The sequence below is a fragment of the Phyllostomus discolor genome, chromosome 15 (assembly GCF_004126475.2).
Source record: "Phyllostomus discolor isolate MPI-MPIP mPhyDis1 chromosome 15, mPhyDis1.pri.v3, whole genome shotgun sequence".
Classification (NCBI taxonomy): Eukaryota; Metazoa; Chordata; class Mammalia; order Chiroptera; family Phyllostomidae; genus Phyllostomus; species Phyllostomus discolor.
In genome coordinates this window covers 15084479-15111111 of record NC_040917.2, presented here as the reverse complement: position 1 = coordinate 15111111, position 26633 = coordinate 15084479, and the positions used below count along the sequence as shown (strand labels likewise).

Genomic DNA, 26633 nt, shown 5'->3' with positions numbered 1-26633 from the left:
AGAGAGGGGAAAGGAAAAAGAAAGAGAGGGAGAGAAACATCAATGTGTGGTTGCCTCTTGTACACGCCCAGCTGGGGACCTGGCACATAACCAAGGCATGTGCCCTGACTGGGAATTGAACCGGCACCCCTTTGGTTTGCAGCCCATGCTCAATTCACTGAGCTACACCAGCCAGGGCTAGCCAATTCTTTCTGATACCTGCAATAGACTCTAATTCTATTGTATCTGGCTATTTTCTATATTATGATACCCACCTACAACAAAAAATTGAAAGGGATACTGAATAAGAAGAAAAAGACTTTAGACATTTTTTGTGAAATATCACTTTTTTAAAAAAAGAATATTCCTTCTTAGGTAGAGATAAGTTTGTAAGTATTTAAAGGAAGTTCCTTATTATCTATGGGTTACATAATATTACCTGTGAAACGTGTTTCCATTTTGGATGCTGTGACATCATGCTAGTTGTCAGAAAAAGTAATTAACCAGGATGAAACTGAGCTGGAGTAGGTATAGCTTCCTGCTGTATCTCTACCTGCCCCGCACGCTGTATCCTCGGCATAAATAGCATGGAAATGTGCAGTGCTTCTGAGCAGCTTTGGCAATGCCTGTGTTGCATGGGTATTAAAGATACAGTAAAATATTCCCACTGCCTTCAAAATGGTCTTAGTTCTCTCAATTTCTAGAGTCAAAAATAATCGCTGTACCCACTACTATGGTGCTTTTAAGCAGTTCACCTATACTAATGCTTTTTTTTTAAGCCATTAAGAAAGAGTTTAAATGATGCCAAAACAACAGGATAAAAAGAGAAGAATGTGGCCCCGGCCAAGTAGCTCAGTTGGTTAGAGTGTCGTCCTGATACGCCAAGGTTGTGGGTTTGATCTCCATTCGGGGCACATCCAAGGAGCAACCAATGAATTCATGAGGAAGAGGAACAACAAATTGATATTTCTCTCTCTGTCTCTCTCTCTAAAAAAATTAATAAATTAAAAAAATTTAAAGAAGAATGTAACCATGAGAAGATAGTTAACCAAATGTTTAGGTGATAGGAAATTTTTAAATTTAATTCTCTCAGACAAATACCATATGATCTCACCTTTAACGGGAACATAATCAACAAAAGAAAAAAGCAAACAAAATATAACCAGAAACATTGAAATTAAGATCTAACAATAGCCAAAGGGGAGGGGGGAGGGGACAGTGGGGAGAAGAATTTCTAGAAACTACTATAAAGGACACATGGACAAAACCAAGGGGGAGGGTGGAAGCAAGGGAGGGAGGGGGGTTTGGCTGAGGTGGGGGGAGGGGTAGGGAGAAAATGCAGACAACTGTAATTGAATAACAATAAAGTAATTTTTTAAAATAAAATAAATTTAGCCCTGGCTGGCATAGCTCAGTGGATTGAGCTCGGGCTGTGAACCAAAGTGTCGCAGGTTCGATTCCCAGTCAGGGCACATGCCTGGGTTGTAGGCCATGGCCCCCAGCAACCACACATTGATGTCTCTCTCTCTCTCTCTTTCTCCCTCCCTTCCCTCTCTAAAAATAAATAAAATCTCTAAAAAATAAATAAACTTTAAAAATTAATTTAATTCTCTCAACAAGTCAGTTGTTCTGAATATACATATAATCTGTCGTATACAGCCTGTTGTTGGTAAAGTGACAGAAACTGGATATTTACCAGGTAATGGATTTCGTTGGTCTATGCTCAAGACACGCACACACCGTGCGTCTCCTTTACACTCTGGCAACCATTGTCTGAGTCAGGCGACACCACAAAGTACCAAGTGTAAGTCTGGGTCACAACTCAATGGTACCGCCCCTTAAAATCCGACACGCACTATGGATTTTAATTATTTCATTTCCTTTCCTGACCTTTTTGGGGAGAGGGGAGGCCCAGCCCTCTGCCTGGCTCTTACCACCTGCTTCCTCCCTCCTCTCTAGGTCATCTCACAAATGTGCCACTTTATGAAATCTTACTTCATAAAGATGATCAGTAAGGTGGGAAATACTGCGAACAAGTCGATAAGATGTACAGTGGATTGTACTGGAGACAAGAACAATTCCAAAAATAGTTGTGTGCCTCTCTGTGTTCCTGTTCTCTCGGCACGGAGGCTCACTGCCTTTAATTATCGTTCGAGACACAGTGTTGAAATATTTAATCTCTTAGTAATGACTGGATTTGGGTTTCCTAATTGGCATCTGCGTGGTTAGCATCCATGCCAAGCAGGAATCTAGAATGCACACACCGTACAAGACATGGCCTATATGTAAACATGTCCGACACCTGCCACCTTCCCTGCAGGGCAATAATGTTACGACAACAAAAAAAAAGAGAGAGAGAGAAAATAAATACCATATACTTTATGATTCCATACATCTTTGAATTGCTAAGCAACCGTTAAGGTTTACAAGTCAAACCAAAACTCCAGCCCTGGCCAGTGTGGTTCAGTGGGCTGGGCGTCGTCCCATAAACTGAAAGGTCGCTGGTTCAATTCCTGGTCAGGGCACATGCCTAGGTTGCAAGTCCAGTCCCCAGTCAGGGTGCATATGGAAGGCAGCCAATTGATGTTTTTCTCCCTCTCTTTTCTCCTCCCTTTCCTTCTCTCTTAAAATCAAAAAATAAATAATTTTGTAAAAAAAAAAAAAAAAAACCCACTCTGTGTGTGATCAGCACATCGTGCAGTGTGATCGTGTCTCTAAACCCTTGACGTTGGGGCCAGGCCTTGCTCACCCTCGAATGGCATTTCGGTTCCTGGGAGCAGTTCCCAGAAGACAACGCTCCACCCACAACTGCGTGACTTATTTAAAACCTTGTGAAACCGGCTCCAAAGGACTGAAGGAACAGCTGAGGTAGAGAAGTTATGGGCTTGAACTCTGCCCACCACTTTTTGTGTTTCTCCTACACGAACAGTCCACAGGAGCGTCCCGTGGGCATCTTCCTGCGATGATGGTTAGCTGCATAGTTTTCGAAACGGGGTGAAACTCGGCATCTGCACCACGCCTCGGGTGAGCGCAGGATACGCGCTGTGGGCGTGGGACCTGCAGGCTCGCGTTTCCTGAATAATGCAGTTTCCTTTGGCGGGGCTTGTTCAGCCTCCAGTTACACGTGGGTGAAGGCGGAGAAAGAGGTGGAATTACAGCCCCCAGCGGCTCTGCCCATTGAGAACGTTTCTGAGATGAAAAGCCGAGGCACGGACGGACGACACGGGCTGGCGGGCAGGTGACTGAACGGCTCCTGCAGCTGCGCAGCTGGAGGAGCGATTCCGACGGTCGCATCCAGCCCACGCGTATGAGCAAACCCCGCGTGTCTTACAGCGGCGCCGTAAGCCTTTTCGGCTCAGGGCAGGTTGTAACCAGTTTCCTTAGGAGCTTGGGAGCTCCACCGAAACCTACAGACTTACACGAACCCACGTCACCCCAATAAATTTAATAAAAAAAAGAAGCCTTGGCGCTCCATATTCACCTGGAGGTCAGGGTGTCCGTGTTCCCCTGAAAAGGAAAACTGAGCTCCTTCCAAACGCAACACCGTGTGGGCCTGAGATTGGAGTCTCACCTTGGCCAGGTGACCCAGCAGGTGACTAAAGGAGGCCACGCCCAAATACCGAGCCGTCATTATTCACTAAGTAGGATCAAAATAAAGCCAGCTCTCTAGCTCTCACAGCCAACGGCAGGCCTCCACCAGCCGCCGGGTGGGGGCGGAGGCCCAGGGAGCACCTTGGCCGGGGTGGTTGTCCGAATTTGATCTCCACACCATCTACCTCCTCCCCCAGGCACAACCCAGACGCGGAACCTCTGCTCTCTCCAAATTCAGACAGAGGGGATCCAGCCGTGTTCATACACAGCGCCCAGCGCTTTGGCCGAATTCTCTCTACTACTTCGTTAGGAGGGGGGGTCCTCTCCTCGCACATTTCCAGAACGGGAAGCTAAAGCTTCAGTCACGCACGGCCAAGGAGAGGCAGTGCCAGGAGAGGAACCCAGGCCCGCCTGACTCCAAAGGTCACGTTCATTCCACTTCCTCATTTTCCACCAAAAAAGAAAAAGAAAGTGTGTTTTATAGACAAACAAAGGCTGCTGTCCATCTCCACGTTGGTAGTGGCAGGTTCTAAGCCTCTCTGGGGTGGGGCTCATTGGGCCTGATAGGTTCTGGGTGGAGGTGACAAGGATGCTGATGACAGGAGACCATAAGATCCCTCTCCTCCCAGGACTCACTGACTTCGTCCAGGCCCGGGAGGATGTCTTGACGATGTTCTTTGGACCCTTTGTCCCGGCAAGTACGATTCAGTCTGGAGAAGACAGACGGGCTGGCGTCACCACTTGAAAAGGCTTCCCTTTCACGCCCTCGCTCCGTGGCTGGAAGCAACTAACCTGACGTTCGTTTGGCCACATGCTCTCCTCCAGAACAGGCCGGAGGACGAGGGGGCAAGTGTCCCAGGGAAGGGGTCCGCTTCAGGGCACCCTTACTAATTCTGTGGTAACGACCAGGGGCACTGTGAGCCCCTTGCCCCAAGGCTTCACGTATCCCCACGCCCACTGTCTAGCGGAGGGCAGCGCCGCTCAGGTGGGGATGGGAAGCAGACCGGAGCCCCGCACCGCCTCTCCAGGACCTGGTGGGCCCGGGAATATGAAACCACATGTTCCCGGGAGTTAGATGTTCCCGATGTTTGTGCCTCCGCTTTGATGTTCTCTGGTCCACGCCACTGGCTGCAGTTCTGCTCTGGTGTCTGGGAGGGCAGTGGGAGAAACATGGGTGAGTCGGTGCTCTCGTTGCTATTTCTCCACAACGAGACAGGATGAAAACTCCGCAAGGTTCCCTCCTGAACCCACTGCCTAAAGACCAAGGTGTTCTTGGCTTGAATGGAGTCCAAGTGGCTTAAATAACACTAATGAGCCCTGGCCCACATGGCTTAGTCGGTTGGGTATTGTCCTGCAATTCAAAGGGTCACTGGTTCAATTCCCGGTCAGGGCCCAGTCCCTGGTCAGGGCATGTGAGATGTTTCTCTCTCACATCAATGTTTCTCTTCCTCTCTCTCTCCCTTCCCCTCTCTCTCTCGCATCAATAAGAAAAAATGATTTAAAAATGTAATGATATTTGGTTATGGACATAATAAGAATAAAAGTCCCACTTTTATCTAGAGTTGAAAGGTTGTTTTTATTCACTCAATCAACATATGTATATTGAGAGCCTATTAAGACTCAAGCATTGTTGTTGTAGATTCAATGGTGAGAAAACACACTCTTCTCATGAATTTACAATAAGTGGGAGAGAGAGAAATATCGAGCAAATCCAGTCATGCACTACATAATGACGGTTCGGTCAAGAATGGACCAGGCATACAATGCTGGTCCCATGAGATTATTATACCGGAGCTGAAAAAGTCCTATCACCTAGCGCCATCATAACCACGTGATGTCATAGCTCAACGCATTACCCTGGCCCATGCTGTTCAGTACAGGTCCTGGTCCTCAGTGAGGCTCCTTACCCTCCAGCTTCCAGAATTCTCTACCCAACTAATGGGCAGGAGGAGAGAGGCAAGGCTTGCCACTCCCAAACACAACTCTACTCTCTTCACTTTAAGGCCCCCATTCTCTCGGGCAGCCCCCCTCCTCAAAGTACCAACTCTCCCCTTTCCCCTCCGCCAGAGGTAGTTATAGCTCCCTGTTGTTGCTTGCGCCCAAGACCCCGTCCTACCCTGTCCACACCCCCTTGGTTAAATCCTAGCCATGCTCGGCAGCCACCTCCCCTCGGGCCGCAGGGACCTGATGTGTCTGATGAGGCAAGCCCCTGGAGCAGGAGGGCGGGAGCCAGCTCCCTGAGCCTGAGATAGGCAGGGGAGCTCGGGCCAATGACGATGTCTGTGGGGAGGAGCCCGTGGACCTCACCCCTCATGTCCGCGGTTTCTCTGACAAACTGAGATGCAGTGACTGATCGCTCCTCCTCACAACCGTGCTTCCAGAATGAATACTCTTGTTCTTCATAGAAGAATAAAGCTTTCTCACTGCTCTTTTATTTAGGCTGCTGAGCATCACTGGATTTGACGATCACAAAACTAGTAAGGGGTTCAGAATGTTGACTCTGGAGCCAAACCGCCTGCTTTGAATCCTCGTTATCACTGTTTTGTGATGCTAGACAGGGAACCTAGTCTCCACGTCTCAGCTTTCTCATCCCTGGGATAGGGGTGCTCATAACAGAGTTTGCTTCCGGAGTTTCAGGAGCACTGAAGGAGTCTATACATGTAAAACCCGGAGAAACACTCAGCACAGCCCATACTGTGCACTTTGGAGCTAGCTCAGCCCAGAGACGGTGGGGCAGGCGGGCTGTACTGGAGGACACAGTGGCAATCACAGATGCTTAGGTTCAAGAGCAGGAAGCAGGCTGACACAGGTGGGGCTTTAGGGGACCAATGGACAGGAAGGGTGGCTCCTCTCTGCCCTCCCAAGGCTTCTGGTTCCTTCAGCTCTGCCTCTCGTAGCTGCTCTGTTCATCTCTCTCGACCGGTGACATCTTCTTAACTTTCCTTCATACACAAAATGATTGCAGCCGCTTCACAGGAGAGTTGGTGGATTGGTTGGCCTTGCGTCCAGATACCCAACCCTGGTCCGTCGGCCGTAGGCAGGGCACCCTTCCATCCCAGCAAACTCATTACAAAGCTGGCATTCCTGTAAAATCAGTTTGCGTCTCCATTGTCAAGGGTCAGAGTACAAACAGGCCTTTGGGGTGGTTTTTGTCGAGCGGTTTCGTGCTTAGAGAAAACCTCCTCCGGCCACAGAGGAACTGAACAAAGGCTGACAACGGCGACCTGTGCTTTCCCCTCGCTTTCTCCTCAGGCCTTCTCGAAAATCTCCCAAATGTTCCCCTTTCCAGAGCCCTTTTCCAACATCTGTTTCAGAATTATGTCATTCTTCTGAACTTCTTCTTGGTTCCTCTCAGGTCTCTGCTCAGAGTAACTTCAGTAACTCCAAGGTGTAATCCCCCACTTGCTTCCTTGGAAAATGAAAAAAGAATGGCTTCCCCAGACCTGACCGTGCCCCTCCTCCCCAATCCAGTGGCCACAATGGGGAATGGTGGGGGGAGGAGGGGGAGGGAAGGAGGTAAAGAGAGAAAGGAAGAACCTAGAAGGGGAAGGAGTGGAATTAATGCTGATGAGGAAGAACTTGGGATCTCAGCCCCTTTCCTTCCCACTTCCCAGGCCCGAGAAGATTGTTGCTTGGTACTCTCCAGAAATCCTCTCAAGGTCAAGAACAGGACAGCCAGAGCACCTGAAGGCCAACAGACACGCGCTCAGTGGATGATGAGGAAGCCTGTACTAGTGCAAGACTCTGGAAAAGAAAAGAAAAGCAATTAGCAGCTCCCGCCCACCCTGAGAATGTTCTTTTCAGGTCCAACCCTTAGGAATTTGCTCAGACTAATTCTTGGTAAGCATCGGCTCTCAGGCACCAAAGAAATGCGCCAAATAAATTCCTACAAAGCTTCCTAGGCGGGTGGCCATGAACACCCTCCTATTAGTCGAACCCCCCAAAGGGGGCCAAACTCCAGAAGTGGATTCAGAAAGAAAAAGCGACACTACAGTCCCTCACTCGAGAGACAGATATAGGCAAAACTGTCTAGCATGTGACATTTGTCCTCAATGTCACCTTCCCCTTTCTAAATCTCCTTCTAAATGTCTAGCTAATCTCCTCACACCAGAGTCACCAGCCTCCCTGGGGTCCCGCCCACAAGGACCACTTTCGGCCCACGATTCCCCACATCCGCCCTTCCCCCGCTGAGCCCCACCACCCCAGGAGCACGTGGCGCATCTCACGCTGATCACAGACCCCCGTCCTCCCCCGCAATTTCTGCGGCTCTGATTGAGCCTATAAACTGAAAGGGGGTGGGGGGGAGGTTTTTCTGTGCTCTTTAATTCCAGGAGGTGATAGGTGGTGCCTGTTTTAATTACCCTTTAACAAATGCACGACTGACTGAATTAATGAATTGTCAGGACATTCAGCGGTAACATATTAAAACTTAATTTAGAATTTATGTACTAGGAGAGACGGAGACAGAGAAACCAGAAAACAGCCTCTGGTTCACCGCCCGGGCACCATCTCGGACGAGGGTCTCCACGCAGGGCTGGGAGGAAGGCTCCTCCCCCAGGGCAGGCAAGGTCTAAGTGCCCGCAGAGGACAAAAGTAGCAAAATGGGGTCGCCTGCACCCCATGAAAAAGCTTCTAAATCGTGGAGACGACACACGGTGATGCTTTTGCATCAGTGTTCACGTTAGTTGAGCCAGATGGGCTTCCTTCCCCGGGAAAGCGATGCTGCCAGCACAGCAGCGTCCTGGCCAGGACAACTGCTGAGAAGACTCATTGTGTTAGCCACAGATAGGTGTCGGTTGTATTCGGTCCCCCCCCCCCCCCAGACAGCTCGCACTGCCCCAGACTATGGCACTGCAGGTGGCCTTGAGTCACCCACAACATAGTGCCTGGAGGGGTTGCTCCCAACAAAGCCGGCTCACCCTACTCGCGCCCAGCTCACTGCGTCAACCGCGGTTCATGTGCACGTGCGCATCCCGGGTCTGCGGGACACTTCCGACCTCAGACCCGGCGTCTGGTGGCCAGACCGTAGGTAAGGCCGCATGTCCTGGCGTTCTTAGGTCTGAAGATTCTCATTATAATGTCATATGATTCTCATTGTTCTTTTTAAGAGTTTTTATTTTAAAAATTTGTACTATAACAATATCATGTTATTAAAATTTTGAAAATTAGGAAGAAAAACTACCACCCATAAAACCACCATCCTGGTGGATAGGTATACACTGGTGCACAATGTTCCCAGCATTGATCTGAGTAAATATACAGTTTCACATGCTACTTTCTCTAACCAACGTCACACTTTAAAAAAATTCTTAATAAGCATTTGTAAAGAAAGCGTTCTAATAGGTAATATTTTATTCAGGAGGTTACTAAAATATAATAATCATATTTCTACTTGTTTATAATTTTCATTGGTATTAATGAATCTGTAATCAAGATCACTGCATGTATATTTCCTATATTTTAAATTTTTCCTTAGTTTGGATTCTAGAAGTTGAATTATAGGCTCCGAGTATGAATTTGCTTACCACTCTTAATATGTACTGCAAACCACTTTTTTTTTAAAGATTTTATTTATTTATTTTTAGAGAGGGAAGACGGAGAGAGAGAGAGAGAGAGAAACATCAATGTGCAGTTGCTGGGGGCTGTGGCCTGCAACCCAGGCATGTGCCCTGACTGGGAATCGAACCTGCAACACTTCGGTTCACAGCCCACACTCAATCCACTGAGCTACGCCAGCCAGGGCTCAAGTCACTTTCTAAAAAGTTGTACCAGCAACCAACCATTGGCAGCATCCGAGTGCGTCTGTTCCATGCACCTCATCACCAACAACAACCCAACGTGCTGAGATGACATTTTAATGTGACTCTCATAACAGTTTCCTTGAACAATGCCCCCCCACCCATTTTAGTAGGTCAGGTATGGAATCAAAATGGATAATAAACAGATGCTATACTGAAGACGTGTCTTTTCATCCAGGTGAGGAGTGGGGAAAGGCACTTGGTGATACTGCAAACCACGATTCCCGGTGATGTATCTGAGACAAAGCCACGGCAGGCAGACAAACAAGCATGCAGAAGATCACAACGAGAACAGCTTTTTCAGAAGAAAAGGCCTCTGGCAGATCTGAGTCTGGGGCCACGCTCTCTCCAGCACCAGATGCACTGCTTCGCACAAAGGGTCCGCTTTCTACAGAAATACCTTGGAAAGCATTGTTGCCCCAACTCTACTCAGAGGTGCAATATACGGTAATGACTATTGTTCTCTAATGTAACAATAAACAGTGGCTAGAGACAAACCAAATAGCTGTTCATTGACTATGGGAAGGGGAAAGTGACATTTTTACAAGGCACCTCCAAAGATCTCATTGGTTTAGTCCATTTAATAAGTTTGGACCAAATGCGCTGGCCCTTCAGCTTCCCTGGGCAGCTCTCAAAAACCACGTTCCAGGGCCGCAGAGCGACAGAGCTTGGGGGTCCCACGGCTGGCTCAGCCGCTGCACCCCTCTGCAGGCTATGGAATAGCAGCATTGCTACACCCGGAGGAAGTAAGAATGATAAAATGGTATTTAAAACAACACTAATAGGCTAACTGCTGATACTTGGCGAATGATTGATACTCTTTTTGCTAGAGGACTTTTGCCTTTAGACACTAATCCCTCTGAACGTATTTAGAGGAATGTACATAATTCTTGTAAAAAATCCACATATAAGTGGACCCGTGTAGTTCAATGCTGTGTTGTTTAAGGATCAGCTGCAGTTATCCATAACTGTTTTCTTCTTCATAATAAGAAAAAATTAAAATGTCCTAAACATTTTAGAACATATTCCAGAAAATGTAGGGGTCACCTCTTCCCAACCACTCCCCGACCCCAGGTTTCCCTGGTGTCCCCAAAATGTCTCCACTGGCCACTGTGTCACACGCTGTCTTGAGATTCTTCCCTTTGAAATGGGGAAGGAGGGCTACCACGCTTTCGCCTTGGTAGCACGTGCCAAGCAGATGGTGGGCACTCAGCAGGTGTTCGTTTAACTGACCCAAATTGTTCTTGTTCACCTGTGGTGAGCAGCTAGCAGATCCTGTGAAGGCCTTTTTTCCTAGAATTTTCTCGCCTGTGTATTAATACTAAAGAAGAGCCACGGCCACTGTGTCAGAACGCTGGAGTCGGAAGGCGAGGGCTGGGAGCGTCGCAAAGGCTGCCTGATGCCCACAGAGCTTCACCGGGCGCATCTCCACTGTGAATTCACTGTGGTTCAAGGCGTGGCTCCGGGCCTTGCGGGCTCAGAAATCACCTTAACTGTTTGGTGCTCCTTCCTCATGGCAGACCCCCACTAACCCACTTTCGCCGGGACACCCGTGTATTCATTTGCACAGGGAATGTGAAGATCTCCTGGATGCCGGGGAGGGCATTCGGACCCACACAGACGGCCCATTGCAATCCCAAGGTCGCTTGGTGAGCAGGGAATAATGATGAGACCAGGTGCCATTAATCATTTGATGAGTGTTCAAAATTAATAAAACATTAGTAGTGGCAGCCCTGGTCCAATGGGCACATTTCATCCTCGCAACTTCACCTTGAGAAAAATATTTATCTTCCTTTTCCTGTTGAGAATACTGAGAAACAGATAGTAGCTCATTAATTCGAAGAGGTACATGAGGTCTGTGCAGGAAAAGTCCAGCCATTGTTAATATAAAGAGAACAGTTTGGGCGACACTGATGTGACCTGGCAGCCAGGGAGAGTGGACTGGAATGCGCATGCATGAACAATGGCGACTTCACTGTACTAGTCCGTGGGGACAGTAGACACTGTTGAGCGAACATGTGAACTGTGTGGCTACTGCATTCAGAATAACGAGCGAGTATATCAACAAATCTGCATCAAATTTTGCATTAAGCCTGAACATCCCTCCATAGAAACTATTCGGGTGATTCAGAAGGTTGCAGCTGTGGGCAACTGGTGATTGGCAGCTTCATCATGACAACACACTCATTCACGCATCACTACTTGTGCAGAGTTTTCTGGTGAAACCAAATCACCCAGGTGACTCAGCCCCTTTACAGCCCAGATTTGGTGCCCTGTGACTTCTGGCTGTTCCCAAAACTAAAATCACCTTTGAAAGCGAAGAGATTTCAGACCATTGATGAGAGTCAGGGAAATACAATGGGGTAGCTGGTGGCGACTGGGAGAACCATGTGAGGTCCCAAGGAGCCTACTTGGAAAGGGACTGAGGGGTCATTGTCCTTTGTACAATGTTGGTTTTTTAAAAATATTTTTACGTAATTATTTTTAGAGAGAGGGGAGGAAGGAGAAAGGAAGAGAAACATCAATGTGCAAGAGATACATCAACTGGTTGCCTCTAACATGCCCTGAATGGGGGACACAGTTCGCAACCCAAGCTGTACCCTGACTGGGAATTGAACCAGCAACCTTCTGTGCCAGGCTGGCACTCAGTCCACTGAGCCACACCAGGCAGGGCACAATGTCTCTTGTATCTTTTATTATCGTCAGTAAATGTCTCTATTTTTCATAGTAAATGGATGGATACTTTCTGGACAGACATATTTTTTCAGATGTGAGTATTCCGCAAACAAAATGCATCTTACCATTGACTATAAACCCTCTATGAAATATGGTCACTCCTGCTTATCCGTCTATCAGATATTCATTCCGTGTCTGGCATGGGTGAGGTTCGATGCAAGCCGGACAGTGCACAGAACATCAAGGCGTATACAAGCATCAAGTCCTTACTCTCACCACCTTCATAGTCTAGTGAGGGGGACCACAGGTCAGCATAGAAATCAACGCAATGTCAGCTCGTGAGACTTGCTGTGAAGGAAGTAAGCGTGGAAACGTGACACTCGTGACATGAGGGGCAGGGGCAGGGAAGACGGGGGTCTCTAAGGAGTGACATGTGGCTGCGACCTCAGAGCAGCACAGTGGCCTTCCCAATGGGCTGTGGGCTGTGGGGGTGCCAGGAGACAGAGAGGTCCCCCCAGCCCTAGGGTCTCCTGGGGAAACAACCTGAGCAGTACAGATCTGAACCTTTGTCCCCGGTCACTGCAGCGCGGAGCGCAATAGATACACCGTGTGCGTCACACTGCTCCACCCGGTGTGGGGGGCACAGCCCAGGAGGCATTCCCGCCCCTGGATTCCTGCTTTAGTCCTGCTCACCGTGACCACGGAGCCCGGGGAACACCCGTGCCAGGTGCCCACGGAACACTGCTCAGCCCAAACTACAGCCGGGCGGGGCTGGGGACAAGGAGGCTGGCCAGGGCTCCAGGTACGGACCTGATGCCCCCCATCAGGCACTTCTCTCCATTTTGGTGTCTAGACCCTTTTTGCTGGTGGCCAAGGCAGCTGCAGGGGACATTTTGCAAATTTCAGCTACACCATTATTTTTAAATACTTGACCTTTAAAAAGTTTAATTGCATTCAAAATCCATTCACAAGAAATTTCAAGACTGCATTTGTCACTGAGAGAAAGGGAAGAGAGAGGGGTGTGGGCGGAGGTGAAAGAGGGTGTAAGGGCGACAGAGGATAATGGAAAAAATCCCAACAAAAAGTGAACTATTAAAAAAAAAAAAAAAAGAAAGAGCCCTGGCTGGCGTGGCTCAGTGGACTGAGCGCTGGCCTGCAGACCAAATAAAGGGTCACTAGTTCGATTCCCAGTCAGGGCACACGCCCGAATTGCCGGCCAGGTCCCCAGTAGGGGGCACGCAACAGGCAACCACACATTGATGTTTCTCTCCCTCTCTTCCACTATCTCTAAAAATAAATAAATAAAATAATCTTTTTAAAGAAAAGTCTTATTTTAAAAATGGAATTTTCAACATATAACTTCAACTGTTATATTTTTGAAGAATTAAAAACACTAATTTTGAATTTTTTAGCACCTACATGCATGAACAAAGTTTTTCAATGATTAGATCATCAGGAATTTGTAGAGCTCTTCATTATAAAGTCTTAACCAGGAACGACACGTGGCCATCTCAAATATAAAACCCGACACAGCCTTGGCTGGCGTAGTACAGTGGACTGGGCATGGGCTGCGAACCAAAGTGTCCCAGGCTCGATTCCCAGCCAGGGTACATGCCTGGGTTGCAAGCCATAACCCCCAGCAACCGCACATTGATGTTTCTCTCTCTCTCGCTCTCTCTTCCTGCCTTCCCTCCCTAAAAATAAATAAATAAAATCTTAAAAAAAAAAAAAAAACCCGACACAAACAATTATGTTCATGGGTATAAATAAGCTCAACATCTCTAATTAAAACCTTTGAAGACATTTTTTCCCAGGATTTTACAGAAATTTCATATTAACATCTTCCTTAAAACATATTTTCTCTTATAGTGATTCTATTATATAAAAATATGTAATGAAATTCTTCATCAAGTTCCAAAGCAATGGCTTCAAATCCCCTTCACTTTCCTTGGCTGTGCCTCACAAATCCGATCACATTCTAAGAGTAAAAAGACATGGAGAAGTGGGGAGTGTTGTCCTGGAAGATGAGTGAGCCAACCCTACGAAAAGCTGGGGGACAGCATTCAAGTGCCATGAGAGGGCAGGCGTGACGCCAAGTCCTGCAAGGACCAATTTTAACCACCAGCGGTGGAAGGCCACTGTTTGGATTTGGGCAAGGGTGTGACTTAATCTGATTTACACTCTAAAACCTTAATCTCTGCAGTGCTGCAGCCGAGAATGCAGAGGTGCCGGGGTGGAGAGGGAAAACAGGAAGTGACAGGGGGCCCAGGTGAGAGGTGGGGAGGAGTAGGTCCTTCTGAGATGCTTTTCAGAGGTGGGACCAATAGGATTACGGGAGTGCAAGGGAGGCTTAAGGAAGGTGCCTGTGCTTTGGGTCTGAGCAGTTGAGTAAATCGTGACGCCATTTACTGGGCAAGGCGGAAGGAGGGGCAGTTTTGGAGAGAGGACTGGACTCCAAAGCCTCAGGACATATTTTTTAACGAAGTGCAAATAAAGAGAGAACCTATAGATGAGAAGAGATTTAATAGGCATATCAACCACCTATTTGGTTCCTACGACACTCAAATAGCTAACGGCAAAATGATTTTAAAAGTTTGGGATTTGCTTCAAAATAATTCAAGTGGGGGAGGTAGCAGGGGTGAGCAGAGGTACAGACGATCAGGAGCGGATCACGTTGAAGCTAGGTGATGGGGACACAGGGGGTTATTGTATCATTCTCTACCCTTTGGTCACATCTTTGACAACTTTGCCACGGGACTGCATGAGTTCACCTAATAAGAAGGTACAACGAACTGAGAAAGGCCCCATACTGAGTGGGTGTGGGGCGAGGGCGGCCGTGCAAAACCAGTGGGCAGAAACAGGTGAGGCTACTACTGCCCCAGACTGCGTATCCCCTGGGGAAGAGACAGATAATAAACAAGCATACAAATACAATCATCGGGATGACCATTTCACAAGTTCTAGGAATGTTTAAATCGCTAATGTTGTCACACCTGAAACTAATACATTGCATGTCAGCTGTAGTTGGAAAATTAAAAAACAAATTTGAAAACAACCGATATGATGTAAGTCAACGTGATAAAGCAAAAGGGTGACGTCATCGTGGGCACGGGGAGAGTGAACAGAAAAGCAGCTGCTGCACAAGGCAGCAATCTTTGCTGCCGAGCAAAGGAGCCGAGCGATATTGCAGACTAAAATGGTGCTTTTAAAATCCATCCCATTGTCTTCTTGAAAACTTTCACTTATAAACAAATCTAAGTTAGTGGCCATCAGCGTTCTATGGTAGGAAAAATGTTTTAACTTAAAAGCTGTTGTTCCCATCCTTTTTTTTGAACTCCACATTTTGAGGCCATTCTTAGCTCAAGAGTTCTAGAAGCAGAGGCAATTCAGAACTGACTCTGGCGCCCCTCGAGAGTCCCTTCTGACCCTGGCAGCCCTCCTCTCCCCATCCTCTGGACTCGGAAGTCCTCTGTCCCCCTGAGCTACAGTTTTTGCCACTCTTAGGGCTCCACAGGACTTTCCCTTCCGTCCCCTCATCCAAGTGCATTGTGCAAGGCAATGCTTCGAGAGATCACAGGCTCCAAGAAGCCAGGAATGTTGCTTGTTTTGATCCCTTTTATTAGTAGCACCCAGGATTGTGCCTAGTCCATAGCTGGCACTCAATAGTCATTCAGTGAGAGAACTTTCTGAAACCACTAGATAACCAGACACCTACCCAGGTGCTTACCTACTAGATCCCACAACTGGAAAGAATTTGAGGACTATCTCCATAGATAAATATTACTTCCATTTTACTGACAGACAGCCGAGTTGGTTCAGATAATCCAAGATTAGAAATCTTTCATATCAAATGGTCTTTTCCTCCCTTAAAAATATTTTAGCCCTGGCTGGTGTGGCTCAGCGGATTGAGTGCCGGCCTAAGAAAGGGTCACCAGTTCATTCTCTGTTGGGGCACACGTCTGGGTTGCAGGCCAGGTCCCCAGGTAAGCATGTGTGAGAGGCAGCCACACACCGATGGTTCTTTCCCTCTCTTGCTCCCTCTCCCTAAAAATAAATAAATAAATAAAAGCAAAACCAAAAAATATATATTTTTAAGCCAAAAAATAGGAGATATAGAAAAATCTAGCATAGAAAAAGAACATCATCCATGCCACTAAACATTTCTTGAAGATAGGGTGAATTTAATTGATGGAGAACAGACGTCCTGGATAAACGCAATAAATATTTTGGTCTCCTGAAAACAAAACAAAAAGAAAGCAAAACCAAAAAAAAAACTCTTCTTGGCCTGAATTATGGGCCACTTTGCGCGGCCAGCTCAGCCGCGGCTTTTTTGCATACGTGCTGTTGGGATAAGCGAGCAGGCTGCGTGTGCTCTGCGCGGCGGCACAGCAACCACGAACACTTAACATTCATTAAATAATAATGAGACAGGAGGCCTGGATTTCTTTTTTAGTTTCTCCTGGGACGGTTTCTCACTTAAGTGACCTTGGACAAATCTACTCCCCCCCCTCATTTACATATACCCGTTTCAGGATCATGTTTATGACTAAGATGCTTTCTAAGATCTTCAAATTACAAACAGTGCCCTTCATCTACGAACTTTATCTCCTTCACTATCCTATGGGTGGTCGCATGACACTTCTTAAAACCTTCGCACACAGTTGTCAATACCGCCTGGGGGATGGTTCGTGTATATTCAAGGCCAAAGAACTGATAACGTGCATAAAACTTCAGCCTGTAAAAAGTCTGTTCCTCATGCTGCTGAGAATGGGAAAATTGGTAAACGTAACAATCCCCAAACCACTCTGTTCTTTATTTCTGCCTCTTTCCGCGACCCTTCAACTAGGCAGAAGCCGCTGACAACATTTTATTATCCTGATGTGTTAATTCTACCGCAACACTGACATGGTTAAAAGGCCCAACTGGCTGGTAGGACAAGCTGTCGGGACTGGTAGTCAGGCCCTGGCGCAGCTAGCTGTGTACGCTGTTTTAGGAGGCTTCCAAAATACAGCCATCTTGCATCAGACACCCGGCCCAGGAACAAGGCGAGCTTCGTCCCCTCGGCCTTGGAGACGCTACCTGAGAGGGGCTGGTAGTGCCGGGTGGCCGAGCCCGAGCGCACCGGCCCCAGAACAGCCCGCAGTCCGCCCCGGGCGGCCCGCTTCGGTCGGGGTCCGCGTCTGAGTGGCTAAAGTTGTCTGCGGAGGGACTAGCTGCACCCGGACCCGGACGAAAGCGAGTAGAGGGCTGTGCGCCCCGCCAGCTGCCAGAGCAGCCCGACCCGAAAGTGGGAGCAGTAAACCAGACTATTTGCAAGCTTCCGGTTGGGGAATGCCTTCCACTGGGGCGCGGCGACCCGGACCGCCGAGTCCTCTTCGTCCGGACGCTGTCCCGGACGCCTCGGGGGCGCGCGCCAAGGCCCGCGCGGGAGCGGGGCGCCCCCTCCCTCTCCCCCGCTTGGCCCCAGACGCCCGCAGGCCGGGCGTTCACCCGCCGCGCCTCCTCCCTCCCTCCCCTCCCCCCTACCTGCCCCTGGGTGCCCCAAACCCGGGCTTCGCGAGTTAGATGACGTGTGCTCACGGAGCCCGGTGGGAGTGCGGGGCCCCGGAGCTGGAGTTAAAACAGGGTCGGGTGGCCGTCTCGGCGGGAGCCGTCGGCCCCTCGGCACGTCTTTTGTGTTTGTACACACACAGAGCGAGGTGGCTGGGAGGAGGGAGCGGACGGCGTGCGGGGGAGGGGCGAGCGCGCGCCAGCGAACGGGGGCGCGGGGGGAAGGGCGGGGGCGGGGCGCAATCGGGGGCGGGGCCGAGCCTTCCCTCCATTGTGTGTGATTGGTTGGCTCGCGGCGCGGGGGCGGGGCGGCGTGTGTTGGGGGATAACCTCGGTGTCAGCCATCTTTCAATTGTGTTCGCAGCCGCCGTCGCTCTCTAACGCCAGCACCTCCTCCAGCTCGCCGAGCTCCAGCCGAAGGAGAAGGGGGGTAAGTTTCCCCGTCTGCCCGCTTCCCCGGAACCGAGCCCCGCTCGCCGCCAGCCCCGGGCCGGGCCCAGGCGGTGCGGGAAGGGGCCCCGCAGCCCCTCCGCCTTGGCCCACAAACTTTTTGGCCCAGAAATGGAGGTGAGGAGCGAGTTTCCCTCTCCCCTCAGGCGGCGGCGGCTCCCCAGTCTCTCGCCGCCTCAGCCCAACAGCAGCAACCGCCGCGGCGCCGAGCCTGCTCTCCCTCCTCCCCGCGCCCCTGGCTCCTCTTTCTTCGGTGAAATCCCGCCCGCCGCCCCTTCCCGGGACCCCAAACCTTCACCACGACCCGCGCGGGCCTCTTAACTACCGCCCCCGGGCCCCGGCCCCCGGTTTTCGGGCGGGAAAAGGGTGGAAATCGCCGCCGCTTCCCACCGTGGGGTAACTCGCTTTTTGCTGCCTCCCCACAGTTGTTGCTAAGCTTCACCATCTTGTCTCTCTTCCCTGGTCACCGACCATATTTTTTCCCCCGTTTCTCTCTTCCCCATTTCAGAAAAGGAGGAAAATTCTTTGAAGAGGGACGTTTTTTTCTCCTTTTTTGGAGAAGCGGAAACTTGATGCATCCCAAATGCAAAAAAAAAAAAACTTTTGCATTTTGGAGGGCGGCACGTGGCAGGGGATCGGGGTATTTTCGAGCGTTTTGGTGTTTTTGTCTCTTTGGGAGGAAATTGGATACGTTTTGCGATTGTTTCCATTTTGTTCTGGTCGAGAAGCCGAGTTGGTGCTTGCGCGAGGCGCTGCGAGCGAGGCGGGAGGCTGGGGACCCCGAGCCGAGGGGCCGGAGGAGGCGAAACCAAAAGTTTATGTGGTGCTTGGGGTGGACCGGTCGGCCGGTGCGTTAATTAAAGCCTGGGTGCGGGCACTTTTTTTTTTTTTTCCTTTCTCACTGCGAAGCCTGGTTGGACTGCCGTGAGGATGGTGCTTTGTAGAATGCTCGCTGGTGGTAGCTGTTGTTCCTCTCTCGTTTTTGGTTTTTCAAGGGGCCTTTTTGTCAACATAACTATAGAGATGCTAACGCAGAAATGTTTTCAGATATTTACAGCAATCTATCAACTGCCAGACGCGAGAGGGAGGGGGACGGGGGGAGGGGGCTAAAACCTTTTTTTTTTTTGCTGTAATTTGACTCGATCTTTCTGCGGTTTGTGGCTTGGTTCTTTTGACGTGTTTATGGGTCGAATGTTTACAGACATTTCTAATTTCTGCTTTAATTAAAGAAATTGGAGCAAAGGCTGTTAGGGGTCTTTTTGTTTTGCCGTTTGTCGCTCAGGTTTGGCATTTTTGGAGAGATGATTGGTGTTCAGTGGTAACAATTTTCTAGTACTACAGTTTGTTTCAAGAAATCGCATTTGGGTGGTAAATGTAATCTGTACCCTGTCGAATTATATAACATTACCGACATTTTTTTTTAATGCTGATCATATTCCAGATTTTCGGGGGGGGGGTAGTGGCAGGAAAACTTGTATGTTTGGTAATTTGTGGTGATTTTTGGTTTTTTGATGCTGGTAGGTAAATAAAGAGGTCCCTATACCATGGCTCGTACAAAGCAGACTGCCCGCAAATCGACCGGTGGTAAAGCACCGAGGAAGCAACTGGCTACCAAAGCCGCTCGCAAGAGTGCGCCCTCTACTGGAGGGGTGAAGAAACCTCATCGTTACAGGTATTAAAAATAAGAGGAAAATAATGGCCAGTTTGGGGAAGCTATCAAATCATAACAGGAATTGGGGGAGGGTGAGGCACATCCACACTGACTTTTTGTGGGTGTGTGTGTGTGGCCATGTTAAAAGAGAGAGAGAGAGGGAAATAATGGAACAAAGCTCCAAACCACAGTATCTATATAATCTAACAAAAAGATGTGTGAAATAAACTTTTTGTTTTAGAGAAATTGATGTTTTTCCTATAATACCTGAAAATTTACATAAAATTTAGTGTTAGTTTTTATTGGGAACGTGCTTAATTTTGAAGCCACAATCTTACCCAAAGCCCAGAGGATACCTATTACATCACTAATAAAGTTAATGGGCTTAACATTTTATTTAGTTGTTAAGGTGTATTTTGAAATAGTAAAGTGCTGTATATAGATACATTTTGAGGATATCCTTGCTTTTGGCAAAATAATGACAATCAAGACATCATTTTGTTTTAGTAAAGTTCCCATCCCTCATTTGCTTGAATTGGTTTGTTTCCTTTTAATAACGCATTTTGTTTTGAACTACCCTGAGCAGTGTTATTAAGGGCATCTGCCATTAGAGGGCAGAAGCTGTCCGTGCTTAGGTAGCCTTTGCAAATTTAAAAAAAAAAAAAAAAAAAAAAAGCTCATGCAGTGGAAGAAATAAGTCAGTTGAGGTAATTTCTTGCTGACAGTTAGTTTTTGTTTTTAAACTTTCCCATATATATTTGCACAATCTAGAATCATGAGGGATGGGCAGTGGTCAGAGTAAAGGTATTCTGGGAAATCAAACATAAATACCACAGGTGTACTTTTAAATGAAGTTCATTGGGTTCTTTTAAATGAAGTTGGTAGGTCTTGCGGAAGAACAGAGGGTTGGGGGCAGGGGAGAAGGAGGGTGGTGTTATACATTGAGAAGAGTCTGAACAATTTTGACTTCCTTATTAGTGGCCTGATACCTTTCCAAGCTGTAACTGCAACAAGTATGGTGGTGTATGTTAAAGATGAGTGAAATCAATGGCATTGTCAGCAATCTTAATATGCTTTTTTCTTTAAAGGCATTATATTATTCTTTAATAGGCTTGGATATTTAGGTTATAAGTTGATGAGTGAAATTTGTTTCGAAAGCTGAAGGAAAGTTGGGCAGTGTGTTTATTTTTGGAAAATTACTGCATTCCTTTGAGGCTGGCTGCTTAAATCCTTTTGTGTTTTTTATGAACTTTGTAACCTTCTTTACATTTTTTTTTTTCTTTTTTTTTAAGGCCTGGTACTGTGGCACTTCGTGAAATTAGACGTTATCAGAAGTCCACTGAACTTCTGATCCGCAAACTTCCCTTCCAGCGTCTGGTGCGAGAAATTGCTCAGGACTTCAAAACAGATCTGCGCTTCCAGAGTGCAGCTATTGGTGCTTTGCAGGTAAAATGGCTGGTAGGGAAGTCTTTTTAAGAGTTGGAGGTCCTCCGGTGCATCAAGAATAGGTCTAAGTCTTTGCACATGTGTGGATAATTTAATCACAAGCCTGCAAGATAATCCTTTTTTCAGTGTTGAGATGCCAGAAAGGTTAAGTTGCTCGAGGTCATACACACAGAAAATGTAGTTTGATCCCTTTTGACTCCAAAGCCTAGTATGCGTCTTACAAAACCATTTAAATATTTTAAACATTGCACTAAAAAAGCTTTGCGCAGTGGCTGTATTACAGCCAATGAGGTTTATTGTAGACATGCTTATTGCTCATTGTAAACCTTGCACTAAAAACAATGTTTATGGGGAAAAGGCAATCTCTGGTTTGGCTTCTAGATGCTGCAGGACAATAAAAAGATGTCTAAAGGTCTGGTAATCGGTTCCACAGTGGCTGGTATAAAAGGAACGTTAGAATAGATGTCTTGCTGGAGCTGAGGAGGCAGACACGAGTAGAGAGTACGTCATAGCTAGGGTGGAAATCAGCAGTATCAGAATTGTGCAATGAGGTAGATGAAGCAGGGAGTGGTGGTTTAGGATTGGCAATGGGGAGAAAAATTGTTCCTAAAGGTGATAGCCAGCTTGTAAAGGAACAAGGATTTGAAGACTTGTCCTTTGCTAAAGAGAATTAGGGATTTCAATTTAAATGGGAAGCATACTGAATTTAATCTTGGCTCTAGGGTGTCAGAACTTTGAGAAATTCTATTTTGGGATTGTTATGTATTAGAAATATTTGTGGTGTGCTGAGATGAAAACTGGAAATGCCCACAAGTAAGATAATTTGATTAGGTACATGTGAATAATTAATGTCAATCAGTTAAGCAAACCTATTTTATATTGTATGGTTGGCATTCTTTAGTGTGCCTCAAAATGTGGTAAAACCACCTCTTGCATCAGAGTGTGGGGTTAAGGGTGATTAAAGTGCAGGTTCCTGGGTACCACGACAGACCTAACTCAGAATCTCTTTGTGGGGAGGGTCTGGGGTCTGCATACACTCCATTGGATAATTTTCAGGGCTGCTGTTGCTGTGCCAAGCTTTTGTTTTATAAGTGAGGAGGATTTGATAGGTGGATTCTACACTGAAGTATAATTGGTTGAGCTGTTTCTATGGTTAGTCAGAACTTCATTTGATTGGTGAATTCCAGGAGTAGGCATCCATTAAATTGTCAGTGAATTGAAATTTCAAACTAAAGTCTTCTAGTGCTGTTATTTGAAACTTTATATTCTGTTTTCAGTCCCTGATTATCTTCACATCCCATTTCATTTATTACGCAATTGCAAATCACATTTTCCCTGCTATTTTAATACAAAAATATTACTAAGAATCTTAGTATTGATTCAAAGCTGCTAATTTTGATTCCTAGTTAAAAGCAGGACTGTGCTTTTGAGAACATAATTATAATTGAAAATTCAACATTTTGAATTTGTCAGGGTTATAATAGAGCATTGTCGGTAAATGTATTCAGCCTTGTAAATTGAGGTGACTAAACCATCTGCGTAAAAACTTGTCTTTTTAATTCATGTGTAAAAGTTTATTGCTGTTGTTTGGAACTATGGTTGTGTTAGTTTTGAGCAAAATGTTCGCCCCTGCTGCGCATAGTATTCTGGCATTAGATAGCTCTTGTTTTGATTGGAAAGAGTAATCTTTGTTATAAGTTTCTTGTTTTGTTTTCTTATTTTACACATACACTTCTTCATTCAGATCTTTTTTTCCATTCAGTTCTTTTAAAGATATAGGAGAATTTGCTAATGGAAATAGAATAACAAAAGAAAGCAGTTGAAATCTACAGAAGTGGCTTTAGCAATAACACTGTTTATAACTTTTCTAATACAGCTGAATGAGGGTGGTAGAAAAGTTAGTCTAGGTTTGCCATAGATAATCTAGAATTGACTAACTTAAAAGTTAGCCTTTGCCTTTAATACCTAAGAGCTTGAATTATGGTGTTTCTATGTTAAAAATGGTAATAGGTGTGTTGAAGTGGAAGAATCAGACAGACATTGGATATATTCAAAATGTGTTTTGTTCAAGTTGTAAGATACTATTTGTCATCTCAGTTATGTTAATTTAGCTATAAATTAACATAGCAGTCTTTCATTCCCACTACAGCCTTAATGTTGAGGAGTCTTTCGGACATTGGTTGTAGAGCTGGAAACGTACAGGTCACAGTCGAGCCCCCTGTGAGTGTTGACTCTGTCCCAGAGCTGACCAGGCGGAACCCTGGAAAGCTGGCACACACGTTCAAAGGCAGCATGGGGAGCCTGTGGGTTGTCCCTCTCTTACGCAAGTAAACAGTCTCAAGAGTGGCAGGGCCTGTAGGCTTGTCCATACAGCAGTTCACTGTTGCATTTCAAGAAAGCATTCTAGATTTGCATAATCCTGAGATAAAATGGGTGAAACAGACTTTTTTTTTTTCCTGGGGAACTTCAGTTGTAGTGTCTCAAGTGCATTATAGACCCCTAAGTAGGCTACTGTATGCCGTGTTTTCCAGACTTGTTAACCATTTCTGGAAATCTCAAGAATGCTTCTCTAAATAGGAACGACTTTTCTGTTAGGACAGTCTTTGGAATAGGTACGGTTTTAAGGGCTAATTGTAAACATCTACTTGAACAAGGCATTGTGGGTATAAAATGGAATCTCTATTAAGTAACTGAGGGGTATTAAAAGACAGCTGGTGTACGAGTCTAATGTGTCCAGGAAGGAGGAGTTTGGGGTTACGTGCCCCTGGAGCAGGGGCACATGGAGTGGCTGCATTCTCCTGCACATCACAGTCATGAGGTAGGTCTGTAGGTCTGAAAGAGTAGGCCAGTGGGACCTCGCTTTTAGTAGCAGATGCTACAGAAAGACATGTAAGCATAGTAAAATCTGGGTGAGGCAGGTTTTTATAGGAGATGCTAGGCAAAGGGTATAAAGGTGAAGGAATAATTTTTTTCATAAGCTGAAAAAGTGTAAGTCGTTTGAATTAAGTGTTGCTCTGTTAATGCTTTTAAAAGCAGAATCTTTGGTTTCATTACAGTCAAAATGATTATAAAAAGCAACTATGGCTATTCCTATCTATGTGTCTTATGTATTAATGTAATATTATGGGGTTTGAATTTCTCAAGTATTTTTGTTTCTTAGTTTTATCATTAATATTAGAAAATGGAATGATTCTTTTAAAATTAGGACAAAATAGCAACTATAACAAAGTCTGGGTTTTTTTTCCTAAATGTATTTGGAACATAGAGAAATATCTTTCTTCTAGATAATGCTAGAAAGCTAACTAACCTCTCACTTAATAATGCTCCTAATCCACTGAAACAGTTTCTTCATTTTAAAATAAGTAAACATTTTTTAAACTTTTTAAAAAGATTTTATCTATCTATTCTCAGAGAGGGAATGGGAGGGAGAAAGAGAGAGAGAATATAAATGTGTGGTTGCCTGTCACATGGCCCCCACTGGGGACCTGGCCTGCAACCCAGGCATGTGCCCCAACCGGGAATCAAACCTGTGATGCCCTGGCTCACAGCCCGCACTCAATCCACTGAGCCACGCCAGCCAGGGCTGAGTAAACGTGTTTTAACTTAAAGCATCGTTCAACTTTTCAGACAGCTACAAAATGTATTTAAGAGTTAGGTATAAGTAGAAGCTCTCCTTTTTCTTTATATGCCAAGTGTTGACAAATGAGTCACACAGCAGGTTTTGAGTGACAGTAGGGTTAAGAAAATGCCTTCAGAGGACCTTGTAGTGTGATGTGAAAAACCTGACAGATCGATCTTAGTAACCAGAGGATAACACACGCCATAGCAGATCAGGGTACGTAGAGGAAGGCACACTGCGGGGCAGTTGGGGAGGGAGCAGATCTCCAGGAAAAAATAGGTCAAATGGTATAAAATTTGAGGTGTATCCCTGGCCAGTCTGATTCAGCTGGTTAGGAGGCATCCTGCAAACTGAAAAGTTGCTGGTTTGATTTCACAGTCGGCATGTGTCTGGGTTGCAGTTTGGGGCTCCAGTTGGGGCACATACAAATGGCAACCAATCAGTGTTTCTCTCCCTCTGCCTTCCCTTCCCCACTCTCTAGAATCAATGGGAGAAAAATTTTTTAATTTTGAAATGTAAAAGGAAAGGTAGATGAAGACCACAGGATGGAAACCACTTGTCAGCTACATTACTTTCGGCAAGGCAAAGGTTCCGACGTATCTTGGAGCACGATTAGGGTTCTGAAGAATAAGGAGACACAGTGGGGATGGAGTATTTGGGTTGGATACATGATTCCATTTATCTTTGTAAGGGTGATGATACTAGAGTTTAAAGTAGATTTCTTCACTTTATTAAAGACATTTCAGTTTGCTAGAAATCATTCTATTAGAAATACTAAACTTGTAATGAAATAATTTGACTTTTGTGTAATTTGAAAAAGATTTACATTCGTGAGCTTTGCACTTTTCATAAGCTGCCTTTAGCTTTGTCCCACAGGTTTGGAAATGTAAGCATTTTGTAAAATAGTAAATGTCTTCTGAAGTAGGTTTTAAAGGGTTCAATAATCTCATCCTTTTAACTGGTACGGGTGTATCGTAGCTGTTGGGAATACTATTAATATTTTGTTTTCTTCATTCTTATTGCAGGAGGCAAGTGAAGCCTATCTGGTTGGCCTCTTTGAAGACACCAACCTGTGTGCTATCCATGCCAAACGTGTAACAATTATGCCAAAAGACATCCAGCTAGCACGCCGCATACGTGGAGAACGTGCTTAAGAATCCACTATGATGGGAAACATTTCATTCTTTAAAAAAAAAAAATTCTCTTCTTCCTGTTATTGGTAGTTCTGAACGTTAGATATTTTTTTTCCATGGGGTCAAAAAGGTACCTAAGTATATGATTGCAAGTGGAAAATAGGGGACAGAAATCAGGTATTGGCCGTTTTTCCATTTTCATTTGTGTGTGAATTTTTTTAATATAAATGCGGGGACATAAAGCATTAATGCAAGTCAAGGTGTTTCAGTGAACAAGTTTCAAGCAGTTCAACTTTATAACAATATAAATAAACCTGTTAAATTTTTCTGGACAATGCCAGCATTTGGATTTTTTTAAAACAAGTAAATTTCTTATTGATGGCAACTAAATGGTGTTTGTAGCATTTTTATCATACAGTAGATTCCATCCATTCACTATACTTTTCTAACTGAGTTGTCCTACATGCAAGTATGTTTTTAATGTTGTCTGTCTTCTGTGCTGTTCCTGTAAGTTTGCTATTAAAATACATTAAACTATACCTGCTTTTGGTCTTTATTATTGACCTTGTTCTTGTACTTCACTTGAAATGTCCATGTTCAAAATAATTGTAGCATCAAGTGTTCTGTCACTTTATATCTGAAACATAAAGACTTGCGAGATGGGGAAAGTATAAGCCTTGTATTTGCCAAAACTAAATCTTTAATGTTTGGATGTGTTGTATTATAAAACAATAATTCCC

General features: G+C 46.0%; 1 protein-coding gene across 1 annotated transcript; it reads left to right on the top strand.

The window, feature by feature from the left end:
* Window positions 1–17905: 17905 nt before the first annotated feature.
* On the top strand, window positions 17906–26432 carry LOC114512241 (histone H3.3A). The gene is made up of 4 exons (XM_028531109.1): window positions 17906–18024; window positions 19566–19716; window positions 20988–21141; window positions 25786–26432. The coding sequence occupies exons 2-4, from the start codon at window positions 19589–19591 to the stop codon at window positions 25912–25914; spliced, it is 411 nt and encodes a 136-aa protein (XP_028386910.1). The 5' UTR covers window positions 17906–18024; window positions 19566–19588; the 3' UTR covers window positions 25915–26432.
* Window positions 26433–26633: the final 201 nt, after the last annotated feature.